Below are 18,871 nucleotides of genomic sequence, written 5' to 3' on the forward strand. Positions count from 1 at the left end.
CCCGGTCATTATGGGAAACACCTGATAGTGATTTGAGCGCAATCAGCACACACAGATACAGACACTGTTTTCGCAGAGGCTTTGCGGAGCATTATCATTATCACGGTCATGTTTGTTTCTAGCCATGTTTATAACACTGTTTAAATACTCTGCCTTATGATTCTGCTTTCTGTTTTGCTTTCATTTTTGTAACGATCACGCCTGCTAATAAACACTCTTCCTGTACATATGGCCCTTTTCCACTACCCTTTTTCAGCTCACTTCAGCCCGACACGGCTCGCATTTCGACTACCTCAGAACAGCACGACTCAGCTCGCTTCAGCCCGACTCAGCTCCCAAAACTCGCACGGTTTTGGAGTAGGGCTGAAGCGAGCCAAACCGAGCCGAGTGGGGCTGGGGGCGTGAGGAGACACTCCCCTGTGCACTGATTGGTGAGGAGGAGTGTCCTCACATGCCCACACACGCCCCGCGAGCACGCTGGGATCTGTAAACACCGTAAACCCGGAAGAAGAAGAATTACGAATTATGAGAATTTCTGAAGACTTATGCGCCTCGCCTCATCTATACGCTCTTGCCAGTATCTGTTGGCGTTGTTGGTGACAACAAGCTACAGCACCAAGACCAGCAACACTAATGACTCCGTGTCCTCCATGTTTATTGTTTACTATTCGGGTCGTGAGACTACCGCTTAAAAGATCACTGATGTCACTGTTTGCGCCGCCTAACGACATCACGTGACGTCCACCCACTTTCGCTAACTCCACCCAATGTGTCCACCCACTTTCAGCCAGCACGGTTCAGCGCGGTTGTAGTCGAAATGCAACTCCAACAGCCCCACTCAGCTCGACTCAGCCCAACTCAGCACGGCACGGCTCAGCCCAACTCAGCCGCGTTGGTAGTGGAAAAGCGGCATTAGATCTGTCTACCTTGTAGTGTCCTGATCCCCAGATCTTTAACTCAGTCACATATAAAAAGTTGTACTTCTCCATGCTCTTCCAGGTTTTCATCTGTTTGACCGTGTAGAACGATGTCTGGTAGTCTGAGATGTCGGGGGAACTCAACGGATGGATACATTTCCAAATCATAGGAAAAATCCTTCTTTGTTAGCGTGTAAGGATCTAATCCCGTTGAGTGGTTTCTATATCCACTTCTTTTGAGTGAACTTCTTGGTTTTAATAACTTGCTTGCTTGCTGTACACAAACATGGCAATAAGTTCTTGTGTTAATTGACCAGACTCCACTTTTGGATCATTAATCCCTTTTGACTGAGAATGCCCTGTATGCATGGCTTGGCTTCTGGCACATCCATACAGTTTTAAATACAATACCTACAATTAAAAATAGTTTGTTTTTATTGTGTTTATTTAATTCCTGGGCTCCCATCTGTAACAGGGGGTGATGTTGCATCCCATTAATACACTTTACAATAGATTATTAGATTCTAATAGAATAGATCAGGGGTGGCCAACCAGTTGGGGAGACCAAGAGCCACATTTTTTATTGTATTACCGCAAAGAGCCACATCATACACATGGGCACACGAACATCACCCATCCCTTCCTCTCTCTCTCACTCACACACACACACACACACACACACACACACACACACACACACACACACACACACACACACACACACCTCTGCTCAGCCAGATTAATAGTAAATGTCACACACCAACATATTTACTCCTACAGTACTAAGACCACAGGCTGAGGCCAGTCATTTTTAACAATGAACATTGTGTGCACTTACTATGCATGCTGCTTAGTGGGACTCATGGCATTACCAAAAAAAGCCGCACCATACACATGACCGCACATGAATATCGCCCCCCCTCCCTCACAGACACACACGCTCAAGCACGCATCTCTGCTCAGCCAGATTAATAGTAAATGTCACACGCCAACATGAGAGAAATTTACTCCTTCAGTCAGTACTAATACCACAGGCCAGTCATTTACAGCAATCAATATTGTGTGCACTTACTATGCATGTTGCTTAGTGGGACTTCTGACATTCCTTGCCTTGAACAATCCTCTTCAAATCTGCCTTGTATTCCGTCGTTGCCACTCGAAGCAGTTCTTTCACATGGGTGTCAGTCAGAACAGAACGATGCTTTGACTTCACGTGTTTCATGGTAGAGAACACAGACTCGCAGACGTATGTTGACCCAAACATTGACAGTATCTTAAGCGCAGCCCGTTTCACATTCGGGTATTTTTCCAATGGCACACTTTTCCAAAACTCAATGGTGCCTTCCCTCAAAACAGGTTTCAGTTGGTCTTCCTCACGAAGATCGATCATCTCCAACTCAGCCGCAGCCTCATCTGTGACAAGCGGGGCTTTCAAACAGTCCATCTCCGCATTGAATGGGTCGACGAGGAACGTAATCTGTGGCCTTTTCAGTTGTATATCACGGAACCGGGTTACAAAGCTTTCGTGCAGGTTTTCAATTAGTGTTGCATATCTGGCTCCTTGCTTATTCAGGGAGGCGGGAAGCTTTGAAATGAGCTAATGACGACTGACATATAAGGCAGAATGGCTTGCCATTACGTTCAACAAAAAAGTATAAACTCTTCCACTCTGTTAAAAATGTCCCATGTTCGTCTTCATATTTTCGTTTTGCTGTGCATTTTTTCATTGCCATTTTGAGAGGCTACTTGACACAAGATACACCTTGCCCAAAAACTTAGCGATTATCTCACGCACATGCGCATTTGACATGACCTGAAAATACCGTAATATACCCAAGCAAAGCGAAGATGCATTTGACGAAAATACTATACTGAACTCAAGCAAAGCGCACACGCACATAAAAAAAAAAAAACCACAAACACAAACTTCGATATGAACGTAAGAGCCGCATGACACCGGGCAAAGAGCCGCATGCGGCTCGCGAGCCGCGGGTTGGCCACCCAAGGAATAGATGAACCAAAATAATTGGGGATCTTTTTTAATGGGCCCCGACTCGTTACAAGCATGAATAGGTGGGCCTTAAAGCAGAAAAGGTTAAGAACTCCTGGTCTAATAGATGCCTGCAGATCTTATGCCAAAACGTATCAGTATTTGCATACTTGCCAACCCTCCCGATTTTGGCGGGAGGCTCCCGATTTTTGCCTCCGTCTCCCGCCTCCCGATTGTATTTGTTAAAAACTGGATAATCTCCCAGTTTGGGGAAATCCCTACCACCAAGTTAAAAATACTCCCGATTATGTCCAATCAGAATCGTATGAGAAACACTGCTGACGTCAACTGATTTTTAACCAATCAACGAACAGAACGACAGTCACTTCCGTAATGTAGGATTCACCCAGGCTGTCCGACATTTTTTACAAGCAGTCATTCATCATGGCCACTAAACCCAATACCAAACGGCAAAAACATGAATGCAAATACCAGGTTGCATGGGAGAATGAATTTCCATGGATAAGCAAATGTTTGACCAGCCAGACTAACGCATTTTGCAAGGCAAGCGATTCACTGACTGCACAGGTCAAAGTTTAGAAGTCTGTATGTTTACATCCAGGTCTCTCGAATTTATTTCAGTTGGAAAATGTTTAACGCTGGGTCGGGTGGCCGTAACTATCGAATTTGTTTGGTGAGTGTATTTGAATAGTGTGGTAGTATCTTGGTGCTATTTTGAATTTATGTTTGAAAGTTTTAAGTGAAAGTTTACAAGTGAATTATCTGGAAAGTGATTGATTTTGATGGAGTTTTGATGTTTTAAGTGAAAGATTACTAGTGAGTGTATTTTGGTCGTACTAAAATTTTGCATTCGAGTGAATTTCTTTGTGGAGTATGATTTGATAGTATGGTAGTATTTATAGTGCCATTTTTAAAATTTTGTTTGAAAACTTTCAGAGTTTGCAAATGAGCAAATTCCTCTGATGCATTGTGATAGGATTTTGATAGCATTTCTAGTGCTTTTTAAAAATTCTGTTGGAAAGTGTTTCGTGAGAGAGATGCACTTTAGTAGTACTAAGACAGTGCAGTATTTATTTAATTGAGTTGTTACTATTTTGGTCAAATCTTATTAAAATTTAATTTATATATGATATTATAGTTCTCTGTATTTTTACATGAGCTTACAGAAGGAAAACACATTTGATGCAATCCAATAATACTTTCATTCACTGTGACTATTTTAAGAAATTATAAATATTCTTCTAAAGCAGGGGTGGGCAATTATTTTCTCCATGGGGCCACATGAGAAACAGAAAATTTTGTAGAGGGCCGGACCAAAAGGCTGAACTAAATTCTGCATAATATTAATTGTATTTCTTTATATAAAGCAGTAAATAACATTGTTTTTACAAGCTGCTAAGACTGGTAAGAGTATGGAAAAAACGAGGTTGCCTTACAAAAAAATGTCATTTATTCAATCAAATTTCCCAAAACAATGATTAACAAAATGTGAACGTTTGTACCTTTTTTTTTTTCAGTCACATTCACCCCAAAACACAATAAAGACATCACAATATTGTCTTTCTACTCCAAATATCAAGCAAGATGCATCATATTATAATAATGATGCCCACATTTGTAGTCTAATCACTTCTTCATTTAGTGTTTTTCAGTTTTTTATTTGTTCAGTGAGAGAAATCTAGTCTCTGTTGGTCTTTAACGAGCGCATCAGAGTCAGGTTGAATGTCTGAGGTGGAGATGCGAAGCACAGCTGACAGATGATCATTGGTCAGAGAGAATCTATACCTGGATTTGTTAAACTTCATCACTGAAAATGTTTGTTCACATATGTAGGTAGAGCCAATACTTAGCAGTCCATGTTTTGTTGAAAGCCCTGCATTCAGCATCTACCGTACCCTTCTTCTTTTGGGGGGCTAAAGTCTTCTTGTGACCTGCTCGCAACAACGTCGATTTGGTGTAGGTATCAGATCTACAGATGGGCTCAGGCTCCGGTGCCTGCTGGTGACGTCACACTATGTGATTGGCTGGACCGTTTGAAGGATGACGTACAAGTTTGTGGTTGGTCTGGACAAATTACGGAAGTAGTTAAAAAAAAAAAAAAGTCATGTTCATGTCGCACGCATTGCGTTTTTGTTGAACACAACTTCAAAATAAAAGCAATGCACATTCAGTCCATGCATGAGGTAAAATTAGAAAAATACGTTTATTTTGTAATTTCCAATTAACCTTACGCGGGCCGGTCAGAATGAACCAACGGGCCGGATGCGGCCTGCGGGCCGTAAAATGCCCAGGTCTGTTCTAAAGCATCACTTGTGTTATTTTCTGTGGGTCTCCGTATGTATACAATATTCAGGCATGAGATTTTTCAGCTAAAAATCTGATTTAAGACTTCCCTTTCATTGTTATTATATTAAAATTCAAGATGAGTATTATTTCAGATTTTTCACTCTGAGCTCTCTCATGCCTGATACATGAATCCCATAACCTATAGTAACTGATAGAACAATAGCAACAATTCAAAAACTCCTTTAATTGTATAAATTTCAAATGGTTTGCAATTAATTGGGATCCACTGTTTTTATCGTTTCAACCGTGCATTGAAAATGTCGTTCACGCACTTTCTCCCCCATGAGAATTTTGAAAAGTTGGCAAGTATGTACAGTATTTGGAGTCATCTTTGATTCCTTCTATCTTGACTAGAGCCTCAGTCCAAGGTGAAGAGAAGCAGCTTCATAGTATGATGCTGCCACCAACATGCTTCACCATGTGGATGGTGATATTTAGGTAATAAACTATCTTGTATTTTGTGCCAAGCATATCTTTCTTTTAGAATTGGGTTATGCCAAATTCTTTTGTACTCCTCTTCTGATTGATGCCTTTTGACAAGGAGATCCTGTACATGCTTCAAAAGTTGTTTGGCTTCAGCAATCCAGGTTTGTAGTACTCGAGTCCGACTCCTGCCCTAATTTTAAGGACTCGTGACTCGACTTGGACTTCAGCACTGATGACTTGGACTCGTGCATTAACTGCATTTGGACTCGTAAATTGGAGACAGGGACTCTGATTTTTATTTATTTATTTATTTATTTCTTGTACCATGCCATAATAATTTGGCAGAAGATCTTTATATCTGCATTAATTTTTGTACTGATTTTGTGTAGGAGTGTCGCACCTGCGCACCGTGGTACGTGCATCAGAGAGACTCCCGGGTGCGCTCTGGACAGCGTATGCACCAAGTGGACTCTTGCGCGTGTGCCGCAAACGACTCGCACCTGCACAGGATTAAGGCGCAATCAGCGCACCTATATAAAGACTGTGAAAACACGCTTACTTTGCGAAGTATTGAGTTGCATTTCTGACATGTTACCAAGCCTTATTTCTTTGTTTGGGTTCCTGATCCCTGATTTTCTGCTTCTCATCTTTGATTCTGCCGAGTCTACGATAGCCTGTTTGCGCCTCTTTCACCGTTTTACGATTTTGCTTGCCGTTCTGGATTGTTCACCTGTCTTCACTTGTATTAATAAACACACCTTCTGCACTTACAACCATCTCTGACAGAATACTTCACACTCCCTGATAAAAAGAATGCACATTCACCTGTTCATATGTTATGTTCAGGAACAAACTAATGTTAATGGCGCTAAAACAGCCACTGTCAAACGGTGTCGGAGTCTTGTTCTCGGATTTGACTCTGATCAATAATGGACCTGACTCGGATTTGAACACTGGGGAATCGAGACTGGACTCGGACTCGAGGTTTAGTGACTTGACTACAGCACTGCAGCAATCCGATGAAGTCAAGAAAATTCTACAGAAAGAGGTGATCTTTATTTGGGCTTCATCAGAATCACTTCACTGATGGGTGTATGATATGATAATGACATTTGAACATGAGTTTGAATGTGATGGTTAATTCTGAGCACATTCACACGCCCCATGTGCACAATTAAGCAAGGTTATTGTAAGTTTCTTCTTTTTCCCCCCCATTAAATATTTCTGTTTTTGGAAAAAGATCTGATATGATTCTTCTTGGTTTTATTTTTTTTAACATTAAAAAAACCCACTGCAGTTTTAGTAGGGGTGTGTAGACGTTTTATATTTACTGCATGTGCTGTTTGTGAAACAGCAGAACAAGCACAGTTACACCGTGCAAGCTTGTCAATGCACAGGCGCTGCTGCTGGATCAAGCACAGTAAGCGTGCTCAGCGAATAGACCAGATCTTCTCATCTCATTATCTCTAGCCGCTTTATCCTGTTCTACAGGGTCGCAGGCGAGCTGGAGCCTATCCCAGCTGACTACGGGCGAAAGGCGGGGTACACCCTGGACAAGTCGCCAGGTCATCACAGGGCTGACACAGAGACACAGACAACCATTCACACTCACATTCACACCTACGCTCAATTTAGAGTCACCAGTTAACCTAACCTGCATGTCTTTGGACTGTGGGGGAAACCGGAGCACCCGGAGGAAACCCACACGGACACAGGGAGAACATGCAAACTCCACACAGAAAGGCCCTCGCCGGCTACGGGGCTCGAACCCGGACCTTCTTGCTGTGAGGCGACAGCGCTAACCACTACACCACCGCCCCTAGACCAGATCTTGTTGGAAGTAAAAGGTTGACAGTTATGCAATTTGCACAAAAATGTTTTTCATAATAATCTGGTAGGAGATTATTTATATCCTCATAATAACAATATTTGGACTGGATCCCAATGGAATATGAGAAAAAAATTCCATCCATTATCTACACTCACTGGCCACTTGTTAGGAACACCCATCCACCCGCTGTTTGATGCCGTTTTCTAATCAGCCAATCCCTTGACACAAGGATTAAATCATGCAGACGCAAAGCAAGAGCTTCGGTTAATGTTCACTTCAGACATCAGTATGGAGGGAAAATTGTGATCTCAAAGTGTGACTTTCTTTCACTGTGGCATGGGTGTTGGTTTGAGCCAGATGGACTGGTTTGAGTGTTTCAGAAACTGCTGATCTCCTGGGGTTTTCACACACAGCAGTCTCTAGAGTTTACACAGAATGGTGCGAAAAACAGAAAACACTGAGTGAGCGACAGTTCTGTGGGTGGAAACAAACGCCTTGTTGATGAGAGAGATCAGAGGAAAATGGCCTGATTTGGACAGGTTTGAATTGCCAGGAAGGATATAGTAATTCGTATGAACACTCTTTACAACCATGGTGAGCAGAAAAGCATCTCTGCATGCAACAGCAGAAGACCACACTGGGTTCCACTCGTGCAGCCAATAACAGGAATCTTAGAATTAAGAACAAGTTCCTATTAAAGTGGCCGGTGAGTGTATACGGACAGTTTCGAGTTGTCAGCTGACCGAATTCGTATGTCGATGGACGGTGGGAGGAAACCCACTCGGGCACAGGGAGAACATGCAAGCTCCAAGGAGAAAGGCCCCAGTCGACCTTGAGGTTCGAGCCCAGAACCTTCTTGCTGTGAGGCGACAGTGCTGATGACTGCACAATGGGCTCCTAAGTGGCACAACAGAAGTGTTTGCCCTGTCCTAAGGAGATTGCTAGTTTAATGCTAAATTGGGAATGATGACATTACACTCTCATGTATGCAGAAGAGGGCGGATAGCGCTTTCCTCTGAGTGTTCAGCTACATTGTGATGCAGCAGTTCGGAAAGGTGCTTCAAAGGAAGCAGATGTTAGTTGGTACCCGTCACCAAACTCGAACGTCTCATCTCATTATCTCTAGCCGCTTTATCCTGTTCTACAGGGTCGCAGGCAAGCTGGAGCCTATCCCAGCTGACTACGGGCGAAAGGCGGGGTACACCCTGGACAAGTCGCCAGGTCATCACAGGGCTGAGACATAGACACAGACAACCATTCACACTCGCATTCACACCTACGGTCAATTTAGAGTCACCAGTTAACCTAACCTGCATGTCTTTGGACTGTGGGGGAAACCGGAGCACCCGGAGGAAACCCACGCGGACACGGGGAGAACATGCAAACTCCACACAGAAAGGTCCTCGCCGGCCACGGGGCTCGAACCCGGACCTTCTTGCTGTGAGGCGACAGCGCTAACCACTACACCACCGTGCCACCCCAAACTGGAACATAACAGTGGAAAAACAACTGATTAAATTCATTTAGGAGTTTAACATTTCCTAAACATTCCTAAACAAGAACTTGGAATTTTGTTGTATGTTTTTCTATTGCATTTTTTCAACTTAAAATTTGATTTTTTTTTTTCTTTTTCCTTATGAAGGAATTGGATTTAATTGGGCAGGAGCATGTAAGCTATGAACTATGGATAGTTTTCTTCTCATAGAACACACTGTGCCTATTAAAACTCCGCCAGCTACAAATACTTTTGCTGTAAAGTCACAAGAGTCTGAGCCAGTTTCCTCAGAAGGCTTAACCGCTATCGACTGGCAGTCGTTAAATACGTGACTTGAGCTCAGGATGTAATATTTCTCTTCATGGATGTTTGTATGGCATGCTTACGTATCAGATAGAGGAGGTAAATATATAAGCTTGGCAAAATCAGCTACTCCGATATTTCTATTGCTTGCTGAGGCTAACGGAGTGTTTTCTTAGGCTTTGTGTAATACAGGCTGTTCTTTGCTGTCGCACTTGTTTCTTTCTGACACCATTAAGTCCAAATGGTGCAGACTGGGAACAAAGTGTACTTGCTGTCACGTTGGCGTATGCACAGACTCGTGTTTTTAGTGGCCTGGCTTTATTTTTCCTCATCTCATCGTCTAATCTCGGTTTCCAGCTTCAGTTGAGTTTTTATGCAAGATTGTGCGTGTTGTGTTTATAAAAATGATGCTTAAATGGTTTTTTGCTTGTGATTTTAATACTGATAACTTGATGATTTTATCTCTTCGCTCTTTTTCCCTCTGTAGGGCACCAATGCCTCTGCTCTGGAGAAAGACATTGGTCCAGAGCAGTTCCCCATTAATGAACACTACTTTGGATTGGTCAATGTGAGTATCATTCAGTCCTAAAGCTTTCTGGTTGAGTCGCATATTTGTATACAAGCCAAAGCAATTAAAGGAGTTTTGTAGACCATGCCCGTGTTTGGCCCAAGAAGGCAAAACATTGCATGCAAAAGAACTGTATGGAAAAAAAGATATTATTTCTCCATGTCTACCATGTTGTATTGTTTATTCATTCCAAGCTCATGTACCACAAAAAAAAAACACTTCTCAACAAAACATGTAAAATCGCACTGGATGCAGTGTTTCACTATCAAGACTATTCTGCTGTATTGTTTGCAAAAGTATCTGACTTTTATTCACGATTTCTAAGATCTAAGACCTGGAAAACCGTTTTGTATTGTATTTCTTCCATGAGGGCATTTATCATGTGTTTATGAGGGTGTTTTACAAATGACGAAAAGATATGAGGTGCTGCAGGATGGTTACATGTTGTTCTTGGTCAGGTTGACACTGGAACTTTTCACTGGATGACGCTCAAGCAAAGCCTCATTACAGCCCCAATTAAGGAGTTACATATTTAGTGAACACTACAGGGTGCTTTGCCCTGTTCCCGGGAGAAGTAGGTCAGCATTTACGATAAACGGGAGAAGATTTTACAAAATTGACAGGGTTGTTGAAGATCTTCAACCGAACGGACGATTTGCCTTCTGCTTGGTGGTGGTTCGGGGTGGGGAGATGGGGTTTTTTTTTGTTTGTTTGTTTTTTTAATTATGATTATTAACAAATACAGTAGTGTGCGGAAGTCTTAGGCACATGTAAGAAATGCTGTAGACCAAAAATGGCTTAAAAATAATGAAATGAAATGTTTCAACATTTAAACAAACAGCAGTAAGCCATAATAAATTAAACGGTCAATTTAAAAAAAAAAAAAATAGTAGCCTGCGGTACAGTGAGTGCAGTTTGATAAGGAAATGATCTGTAGGTTTTACTGAGCGTCTTACAGAAGCAGCCCCAGTTCTTCTGGACACTTTGACTGTCACACTCGCTTCTTCATTTTGCACCAAAACCCAGCAGCCTTCATTATGTTTTCTTTTTTAATCTGAAAAGTGCTCTCTTATGGAATATGCTGCTCAGATACAAACTTTTTTTTTTCTGTAACATTTAATTTTGTGCTGGAAAACGAACATTTAGACTCTAAAATGTTTTTGTACTGACTCGGTAATGTCGAAGTCAAAAATTTGTCAGAAATTTGTAACAAAGTTTGTATGATAAAAATAAGGGGCCTAAGACTTTTGCACAGCACTGTATTTGTGGAAAAATGTTTCCATTTCAATTTTGCGAAATATTACTTTATCAGAACGTTTGAAAAGTCACCTCATGCGAGAGTAAAAACGTTTTTCGCACTATGAGTTTTTCAAAATTCACGTTTCCATTACTCGTTCTTTAGTTCGCTATTGTGCGTTAAACATGTTAATGGAAAAACGGCTATTGTCAAAATGGGAATGATATGAATACAAAATGTGAAAAAGTAAATATTAAAACACTATTCAACTCCAGAAATCCAAACGACAAACGTACCTCTCTATACATAGTTTGCACATGACGTCACAGAGTTGGGGATTCCCTAGTGGCGGCCATCTTGTGGGTCAAGCTTACCGTACGGGTCACTGAGCACACATTGTAACGTACGAGTACAAAGTCTTCAAAAGAACCCAAGCAGGCTATTTAAAGTTAGCAATGGTGCACACCTGTTGTATTCACGGCTGTTGTAATAGGTCAGATGATGAAGTCAAGCGGAGCTTTTATGGAATTCCCACTGTACAGGAGCACGAAGGCGAGCAAACAAAGAAACTCAGCATACAAAGGAGAAATCTATGGCTTGCGAGAATCAATCGCAAGGATTATCAGCCTTCCAAACAGAGCAAAGTCTGCTCCGATCATTTTATAAGTGGTAAGTTGTTTAAATAAACAATCAATTGTGTTTAAGTTTGTTTTTGGAAACCAAAACATCGTGTAAACAATCTCTGGAGAATGCCTAACTGGAACCGCTGAGTGTACGTTTACATTGTAATGTACACTTAATATCGCTCGTTTGTCACGTTTCTATTTGACACTTGTCACTTCACTCACGCAAGGGTCATTTTTGAAAAACATTTTAGGTCTATTCTGTATGATTTGATTTGTGTTTAATCAACCAGGGATGCAAACAGCGCGCCTTTTGGCGGATGCCGCCTTTTTCATGGCTGAATCGCGCAGATGCGATTTTTATTTTTTTTTTAGGGGAGGCGTTGGAGTGTCTGATTATAATTTCAAAGTAAATTCTGTATTAAAATTACTAAATAAGCAAATCTGTTACAGTCCATGAAACAGGAAGTATAAGGATGAGTAAAAAACAGTTTAAATCGGAAAGCTGCGCACATTTGCGCGAAGCTGCACAGCTTTCCGATTTAAACTGTTTTTTTCTCATCCTTATACTTCCTATGTTTCATGGACTGTAACGGATTTGCTTATTTAGTAATTTTAATACAGAATTTACTTTGAAATTATAATCAGACACTCCAACGCCCCCCCCCCCCCCCAAAAAAAAATCGGATCTGCGCGATTCAGCCGTGAAAAAGGCGGCATCCGCCAAAAGGCGCGCTGTAGAATATATAAAGTTGTATATATCAGACAGCCTTTAAAGTTTGATGAAGTCAGTTTCAGGCTTTGGAGCAGGCTTTGGCAGTTTCAGGCTTTGGCAGCCCTGCATAGTCACTTGAAAATGCATCTTTGTCCACTTCGTAGGGGCCAATTCCCCCAATCAAGGCCAGTTTGGCTGCATACCGTTGTCGTGAGATGTCGTCTAATGTATCTATATACTTCTGTTTGCTTGATTTTGCCGACATTGATCTTTATTTTAGAAAACTGACTATATAACTTCATAAATTCGTCCGGGATAACGTAGCTGGTAATGGCGATGGTCCGTTTTGTTTGACCCACAAGATGGCGGCTGGAGGGCTTTCCCCAGAATGCCGTGACGTCAGTGAAAACTATCTATAGGCACAGGTTCTTTGTCGTTTGTTTGTTTCTCTTCAACCTTAATGACACAAATCAGCTGCTGAAAAGTGGCTTTTGTGACACTGGCAATGTGATGATCCAAGAAAATATTTATCAATGTACAATTTTCTGTCGTCCTATGATATGCATTTCCATATCGCACAGCCCTGGTCAGTACAGATATTTCTATGTTCTATTTACTCAGCCAGTGGATGTGCTCCATAAGAGAGCAGCATCTGGTGTAAAATAAGCTGCAAACCTGAGGTGCTTGATTTATACCCCCACTCCGAAGCAGGGAGGGTATACTGGTTTACCTCTGTCTGTCCGAAACGCCCTTTTCCTCAGCAACCACAAATCATAGCCACTTGGTACCAAACTTCACCTTGGGGTTCTGTACCGTGTATACCGTTTTCAGGTCTGTCGCACATCGACTTCCTGTTTACTGACTGAATGTATTTATGAAACATATCGGGTGGATTTATAAAATTTTCGTTACACTTTTCTCAGCAACTACAAATCACAACTGCTTGATATTTGGTACCGAGCTTCAACTTGGGGTTCTGTACCGTGCATACTGTTTTCAGGTCTGTCGCACATTGACTTCCTGTTTACTGATTGAATGTATTTATGAAACATATAATTTTCGTTACACTTTTCTCAGCAACTACAAATCACAACTGCTTGATATTTGGTACCGAGCTTCACCTTGGGGTTCTGTACCGTGTATACCGTTTTCAGGTCTGTCACACATCGACTTCCTGTTTACTGACTGAATGTATTTATGAAACATATCAGGTGGATTTATAAAATTTTCGTTACACTTTTCTCAGCAACTACAAATCACAACTGCTTGATATTTGGTACCGAGCTTCACCTTGGGGTTCTGTACCGTGTATACCGTTTTCAGGTCTGTCGCACATCGACTTCCTGTTTACTGACAATGTATTTATGAAACATATAATTTTCGTTACACTTTTCTCAGCAACTACAAATCACAACTGCTTGATATTTGGTACCGAGCTTCACCTTGGGGTTCTGTACCGTGCATACCGTTTTTAGGTCTGTCGCACATCGACTTCCTGTTTACTGACTGAATGTATTTATGAAACATATAGCGTGGATTTTGACGCCATTTCAAGAAGCAAAATGCTATTTCAAAATGACCGTTTACCAGGATGCTATTTGAAATCCCTGGGGAGAACACTGCTCTTTTACTTACTTGTTTCAGGGTTAATTATTTGTTGACGTCAGCATTCATAAGTGTTCTATTCCTTCGATTGCTTGCATTCTGATGTAAGTGAGAGCGGGGGGATACGTAAGTGAGCAGTAGCTCACAGTTGATCTTGTTTTATGTCTGTTGTCATTCCTTACTTTTACTCGGTACTGAATGTTCTTGCAAAAGTATTGTCTCACTTGTTCTACAAGCTTCATACTTGACTCTCTGCATCAAAATACTGTACTTCCAGGCAAGTCTTTTCTGTTTGTCATGTGATTTCATGTGGATGTATGGTGTAATAAATAACCACGTATGGATTTGAGTATTCAAATATTGGCTCCTCTAACCGTTCACCAGGTGTTCAAATATCCATGCAGTCATACGTCTTTCTTCATTCAAATTTTAGACAAAATATTCTGAGAATCGACTTTGAAAACCTAAAGCCAGTATCATGAATTGAATCAAATTGTGGCCAGAGCATATCTCATCTCTCATCTCATTATCTCTAGCCGCTTTATCCTGTTCTACAGGGTCGCAGGCAAGCTGGAGCCTATCCCAGCTGACTACGGGTGAAAGGCGGGGTACACCCTGGACAAGTCGCCAGGTCATCACAGGGCTGACACATAGACACAGACAACCATTCACACTCACATTCACACCTACGGTCAATTTAGAGTCACCAGTTAACCTAACCTGCATGTCTTTGGACTGTGGGGGAAACCGGAGCACCCGGAGGAAACCCACGCGGACACGGGGAGAACATGCAAACTCTGCACAGAAAGGCCCTCGCCGGCCACGGGGCTCGAACCCGGACCTTCTTGCTGTGATGCGACAGCGCTAACCACTACACCACCATGCCACCCCGCCAGAGCATATCATTATACCCATAATAATGAATAGATTAAAATATTTTCTGTTTTGCATTCACTGTCTATATTTTCTTTTTTTGCTTGTCAGTCCAAATTTCCAGAACATGTTTTATTAAAAAAAGTCATTCGCATGTTTGGTTCACTTCCTGTATTCGGGATCAAATCGCTTTCTTAGGGCAGTGTGCTAGAGTTCAACCGCTGTGTTCTCACCTGCACAAATGAACCACACTAATGATGCACAAGGGTTCAATTCAAACAAACTAAACACTGCATAAGTGAAAGCACTCTTAGAAATTAGAAACTCTTTCTATAGCAGATTTTAAAGTTGACAGTGTAGGGTTAATAAGTTCAGCAGTCATGTTTTACTCTAGTGAAAGATATTTGCTTTAGCAATACAGTTGGTTTTGCTTTATCTAAAGAAAACAATGGTATAGTAATATTTAATATGCATTTTATGAATGTTAACTTTTTTTTTTTTGCCAGCTGTGTTCTTGGACATGCATTTGTTTGCAAGAGGAAAGTAATAATCAGTAGAAAATCAGCAGCTCTCATAAATCCCATCCATTTTCTGATGCCAAGCCAATGATGACTAGTGTTACTCGTTGCATTGTTGGTAAATTAGGGCAGGTCATGATTTCTTCTGTCAGAGAAAGTCTTGTCTTATTTCGGAATAACAAATGACAGAAATTTGATCCAAGTTTGTCTCTTACAAGAATGTCAAAATGCACTGGTTTAAGCCCTCGTCTTGAATCAGAAGATTATCTCTGACTTTCTTCCTGCCATCTTGTTCCCTCAGCTCTGATTGTATTACAGATTTTTTTTTTTCACTGAAAGCACAAAGCTGATCTAAGAATATTATATGCATTTTTCTCTCTCTCTCTCTCGCAGTTCGGGAACACGTGCTACTGTAACTCGGTGTTGCAGGCGCTGTATTTCTGCAGGCCATTCAGGGAGAGCGTGCTGGCCTACAAGGCACAACAGAAGAAGAAGGAGAACCTGCTGACCTGCCTGGCTGACCTCTTCCACAGCATCGCCACCCAGAAGAAGAAGGTGGGAGTCATCCCTCCCAAGAAGTTCATCTCTCGTCTGAGAAAAGAAAATGGTGAGGAAGCCAGTGCATCGGTCACAGGCACCAACGTTGACCCTTGCAATTTGACCCTGAAATTAAGCACTCTCGTCATCTTAAATATCGATGTGTCTAAAATACAGTCATGATGATGTGGTGTCTGTGTTGGAAGATCAGTTTTGTTGGGTTGATAGTTGGCCTATCTGCTTTTGCTTTTAAAATGGTTTAAAAATTGAGTGCAAGTCAGATGAACAATACTCTTCCAATGGACATAAAAAGTTCAAAACATATCCGATCTTTTTCTGTCTTTAATGTTCTATAACAACCAACAAAATTCAAGTAAAAAGCAAGTAGAAACATTTTCAAGGGCAAATGCTGACAATAACCTGGTTGCATAACCCTGCACCCTTTTATAATGGGGCACGTGTCTGTGCTCAGAATTAACCAATCACTTTTAACCCTCTGGGGTCGAGAGCTTCACCGACGAAGTTCGACAGGTTTAGAATGAGTAGGTTGTGTATTTAGAAAAATATCTTTGCAAGTTCTTCATCATACAAGCATGATAAACATATTGACAAACTTTATACTTTACACTTTCCTATGTGCCCACTGCCAAATATTATATATTTTTTAATTACCTAATTTAGGTGAAACATAAAACTTGTCACCTTATTCAGTCACACTGGTGTCAGAGTGCTGAGCGCGCACTTACGCATTCATAAAAGACTATTCACATGGTAACGGCATGATAATCACTTTCACGCTTTCGGTTTCGATTGGTTTCTCTTTCGCGGTGGGAACGCCTGTCGTAAACAGGATAAAATCTGTCAGCCATAGTTTAGGCTATTTGGAGGTAAAACTTGTTGCGAGATGGACGTGGATTTTATGCACTTCGGATGATTCAGGACAGCGATTCGATTCAGTCTTTAGAACTGCGACACTGCTGATGAGTGGTGCCCCCCCCCTTTTTTTAAACTTCAACTTGATCCAGCCAAGGATCACCTTGAGTAAGTGTAAATATTTCTTCTATTTATTATGAGCAGATTGGTTGATGCGTGTGCACTGTAGTGCATACACAGGAAAAATGACTGAGCAGTTTTTCTAGGGTTAAAAGTATTTTCCTCAAAAATGGTTCATTTTGCTTGATTTTGAGTTTAGAGAGTAAAAGTTGGCGTGGGAGCAAAATTACAGAGTAATTGTGTAACAGAGTTGGTTGTGGCTCTGAACTGAGTAAAATAGTAGAAGAGTTAATTTCAAGACACACTGAATAGAGTTAAATACCAAAATAAAGTCAAATACCAGATAAATGAAGGTGTAAAAAGCAGTTTTAGAACTGTGTTGGAATGTGTGAAAAAACATGGCCTTACTCATTGGGACTTGACCTGATGGGATTAAGAGATGGCAGTGGGACGGGTTTTCACTCTTCTCATTGAATGGTATGGAAATTTTTACCCTTCTCATTGAATACCCCTCCCACTGCCAACCCTTTTTCCCAAAACAATAGGACATACATTTTTGTGATGGCCAGTTAATTGTCCAAATCAATGGAGCAGGTGTAAGTTTTTGTGCTTGATACATTCCTAAGACTGAACAGAATCACGTCAAGTGATCAAAATGGTTCGACACAATGGGTAAGGTCATGTTTTTTCACACACTGTTCTAAAACTGCTTTTTACAACATCATTTGTTTTTGTTTTTTTTAAAGTACAATCATGACACACGGGCGGCACGGTGGTGTAGTGGTTAGCGCTGTCGCCTCACAGCAAGAAGGTCCGGGTTCAAGCCCCGTGGCCGGCGAGGGCTTTTCTGTGCGGAGTTTGCATGTTCTCCCCGTGTCCGCGTGGGTTTCCTCCGGGTGCTCCGGTTTCCCCCACAGTCCAAAGACATGCAGGTTAGGTTAACTGGTGACTCTAAATTGACCGTAGGTGTGAATGTGAGTGGTTGTCTGTGTCTATGTGTCAGCCCTGTGATGACCTGGCCACTTGTCCAGGGTGTACCCCGCCTTTCGCCCGTAGTCAGCTGGGATAGGCTCCAGCTTGCCTGCGACCCTGTAGAAGGATAAAGCGGCTAGAGATAATGAGATGAGGTGAGATGAGAATCATGACACACACTACAGAGATATATTATTGTAGCTGAACTTGTGCTGAATACAAAAAAAGTCATATGACTTTGAAAACACTGCTTAGATTTGTTGAAATTGACAACAAAATCAGAGCATGCCAAAATCATTAGGGTGCCAGAAAATACCCTCAGACCCCAGAGGGTTAAACTCATGGCCAGTAGTAATTATCATACAGCTATCAGCAGTGAAGTGATTCTGATTAACCCCAAATAAATATCAACTGTTTCTATAGGATTTTCTTGTCACCGCATTGGTTTCATTTGATTGCTGAAGTCATGATCCATAACGAATTTTCCAAGCATGTACAGAATCTCATTGCTGAAAGGCATCAATCCGGAGATGGGTACAAAGTATTTTCGAAATGGTAGATGTACCACCACATCACACTGACATCACCAAGAACAGGACTTCCCTCCACAATAGACAGAAGGAAAAGAAGAAAACTTGTCAGGGAGGCTGCCAAGAGATCTACAGTAATATTAAAGAAGCTGTAGGAATATTTGGCAAGCACTGCTCACTCCGTGCATGTGACATGATCCCATATCTCTCATATTTTTCAAGTCTGGGCTATGGGTTGAGGTGACTAGATGGAAGCCTTAACCCATGAAAAACCAACCCAACCCAAAACCATGTGGAAAAATGTTACAGTCTTATGAGAACAAGGTAGAACTTTTTTGGGGGGCATAATTCTAAAAGATATCTAGTACTGT

The 18,871-nt window shown here is 41.5% G+C and overlaps 1 protein-coding gene across 2 annotated transcripts in view; it reads left to right on the forward strand.

Moving 5' to 3' along the window:
- usp46 (ubiquitin specific peptidase 46) overlaps positions 1-18,871 on the forward strand; it is a 48,799-nt gene that overhangs the window by 17,264 nt on the left and 12,664 nt on the right. The window contains exons 1-3 of one of the 2 annotated variants that reach the window (XM_060917398.1): positions 9,343-9,428; positions 9,817-9,897; positions 15,862-16,075. In XM_060917398.1, the coding sequence (XP_060773381.1) occupies positions 9,405-9,428; positions 9,817-9,897; positions 15,862-16,075 (319 nt within the window). In that variant the 5' untranslated portion in view covers positions 9,343-9,404. Of the gene's footprint in view, positions 1-9,342; positions 9,429-9,816; positions 9,898-15,861; positions 16,076-18,871 lie in introns of those variants that run through there. The other variant, XM_060917397.1, reaches the window with a different exon arrangement.

The sequence above is a fragment of the Neoarius graeffei genome, chromosome 3 (assembly GCF_027579695.1).
Source record: "Neoarius graeffei isolate fNeoGra1 chromosome 3, fNeoGra1.pri, whole genome shotgun sequence".
In the NCBI taxonomy this organism is placed as follows: Eukaryota; Metazoa; Chordata; class Actinopteri; order Siluriformes; family Ariidae; genus Neoarius; species Neoarius graeffei.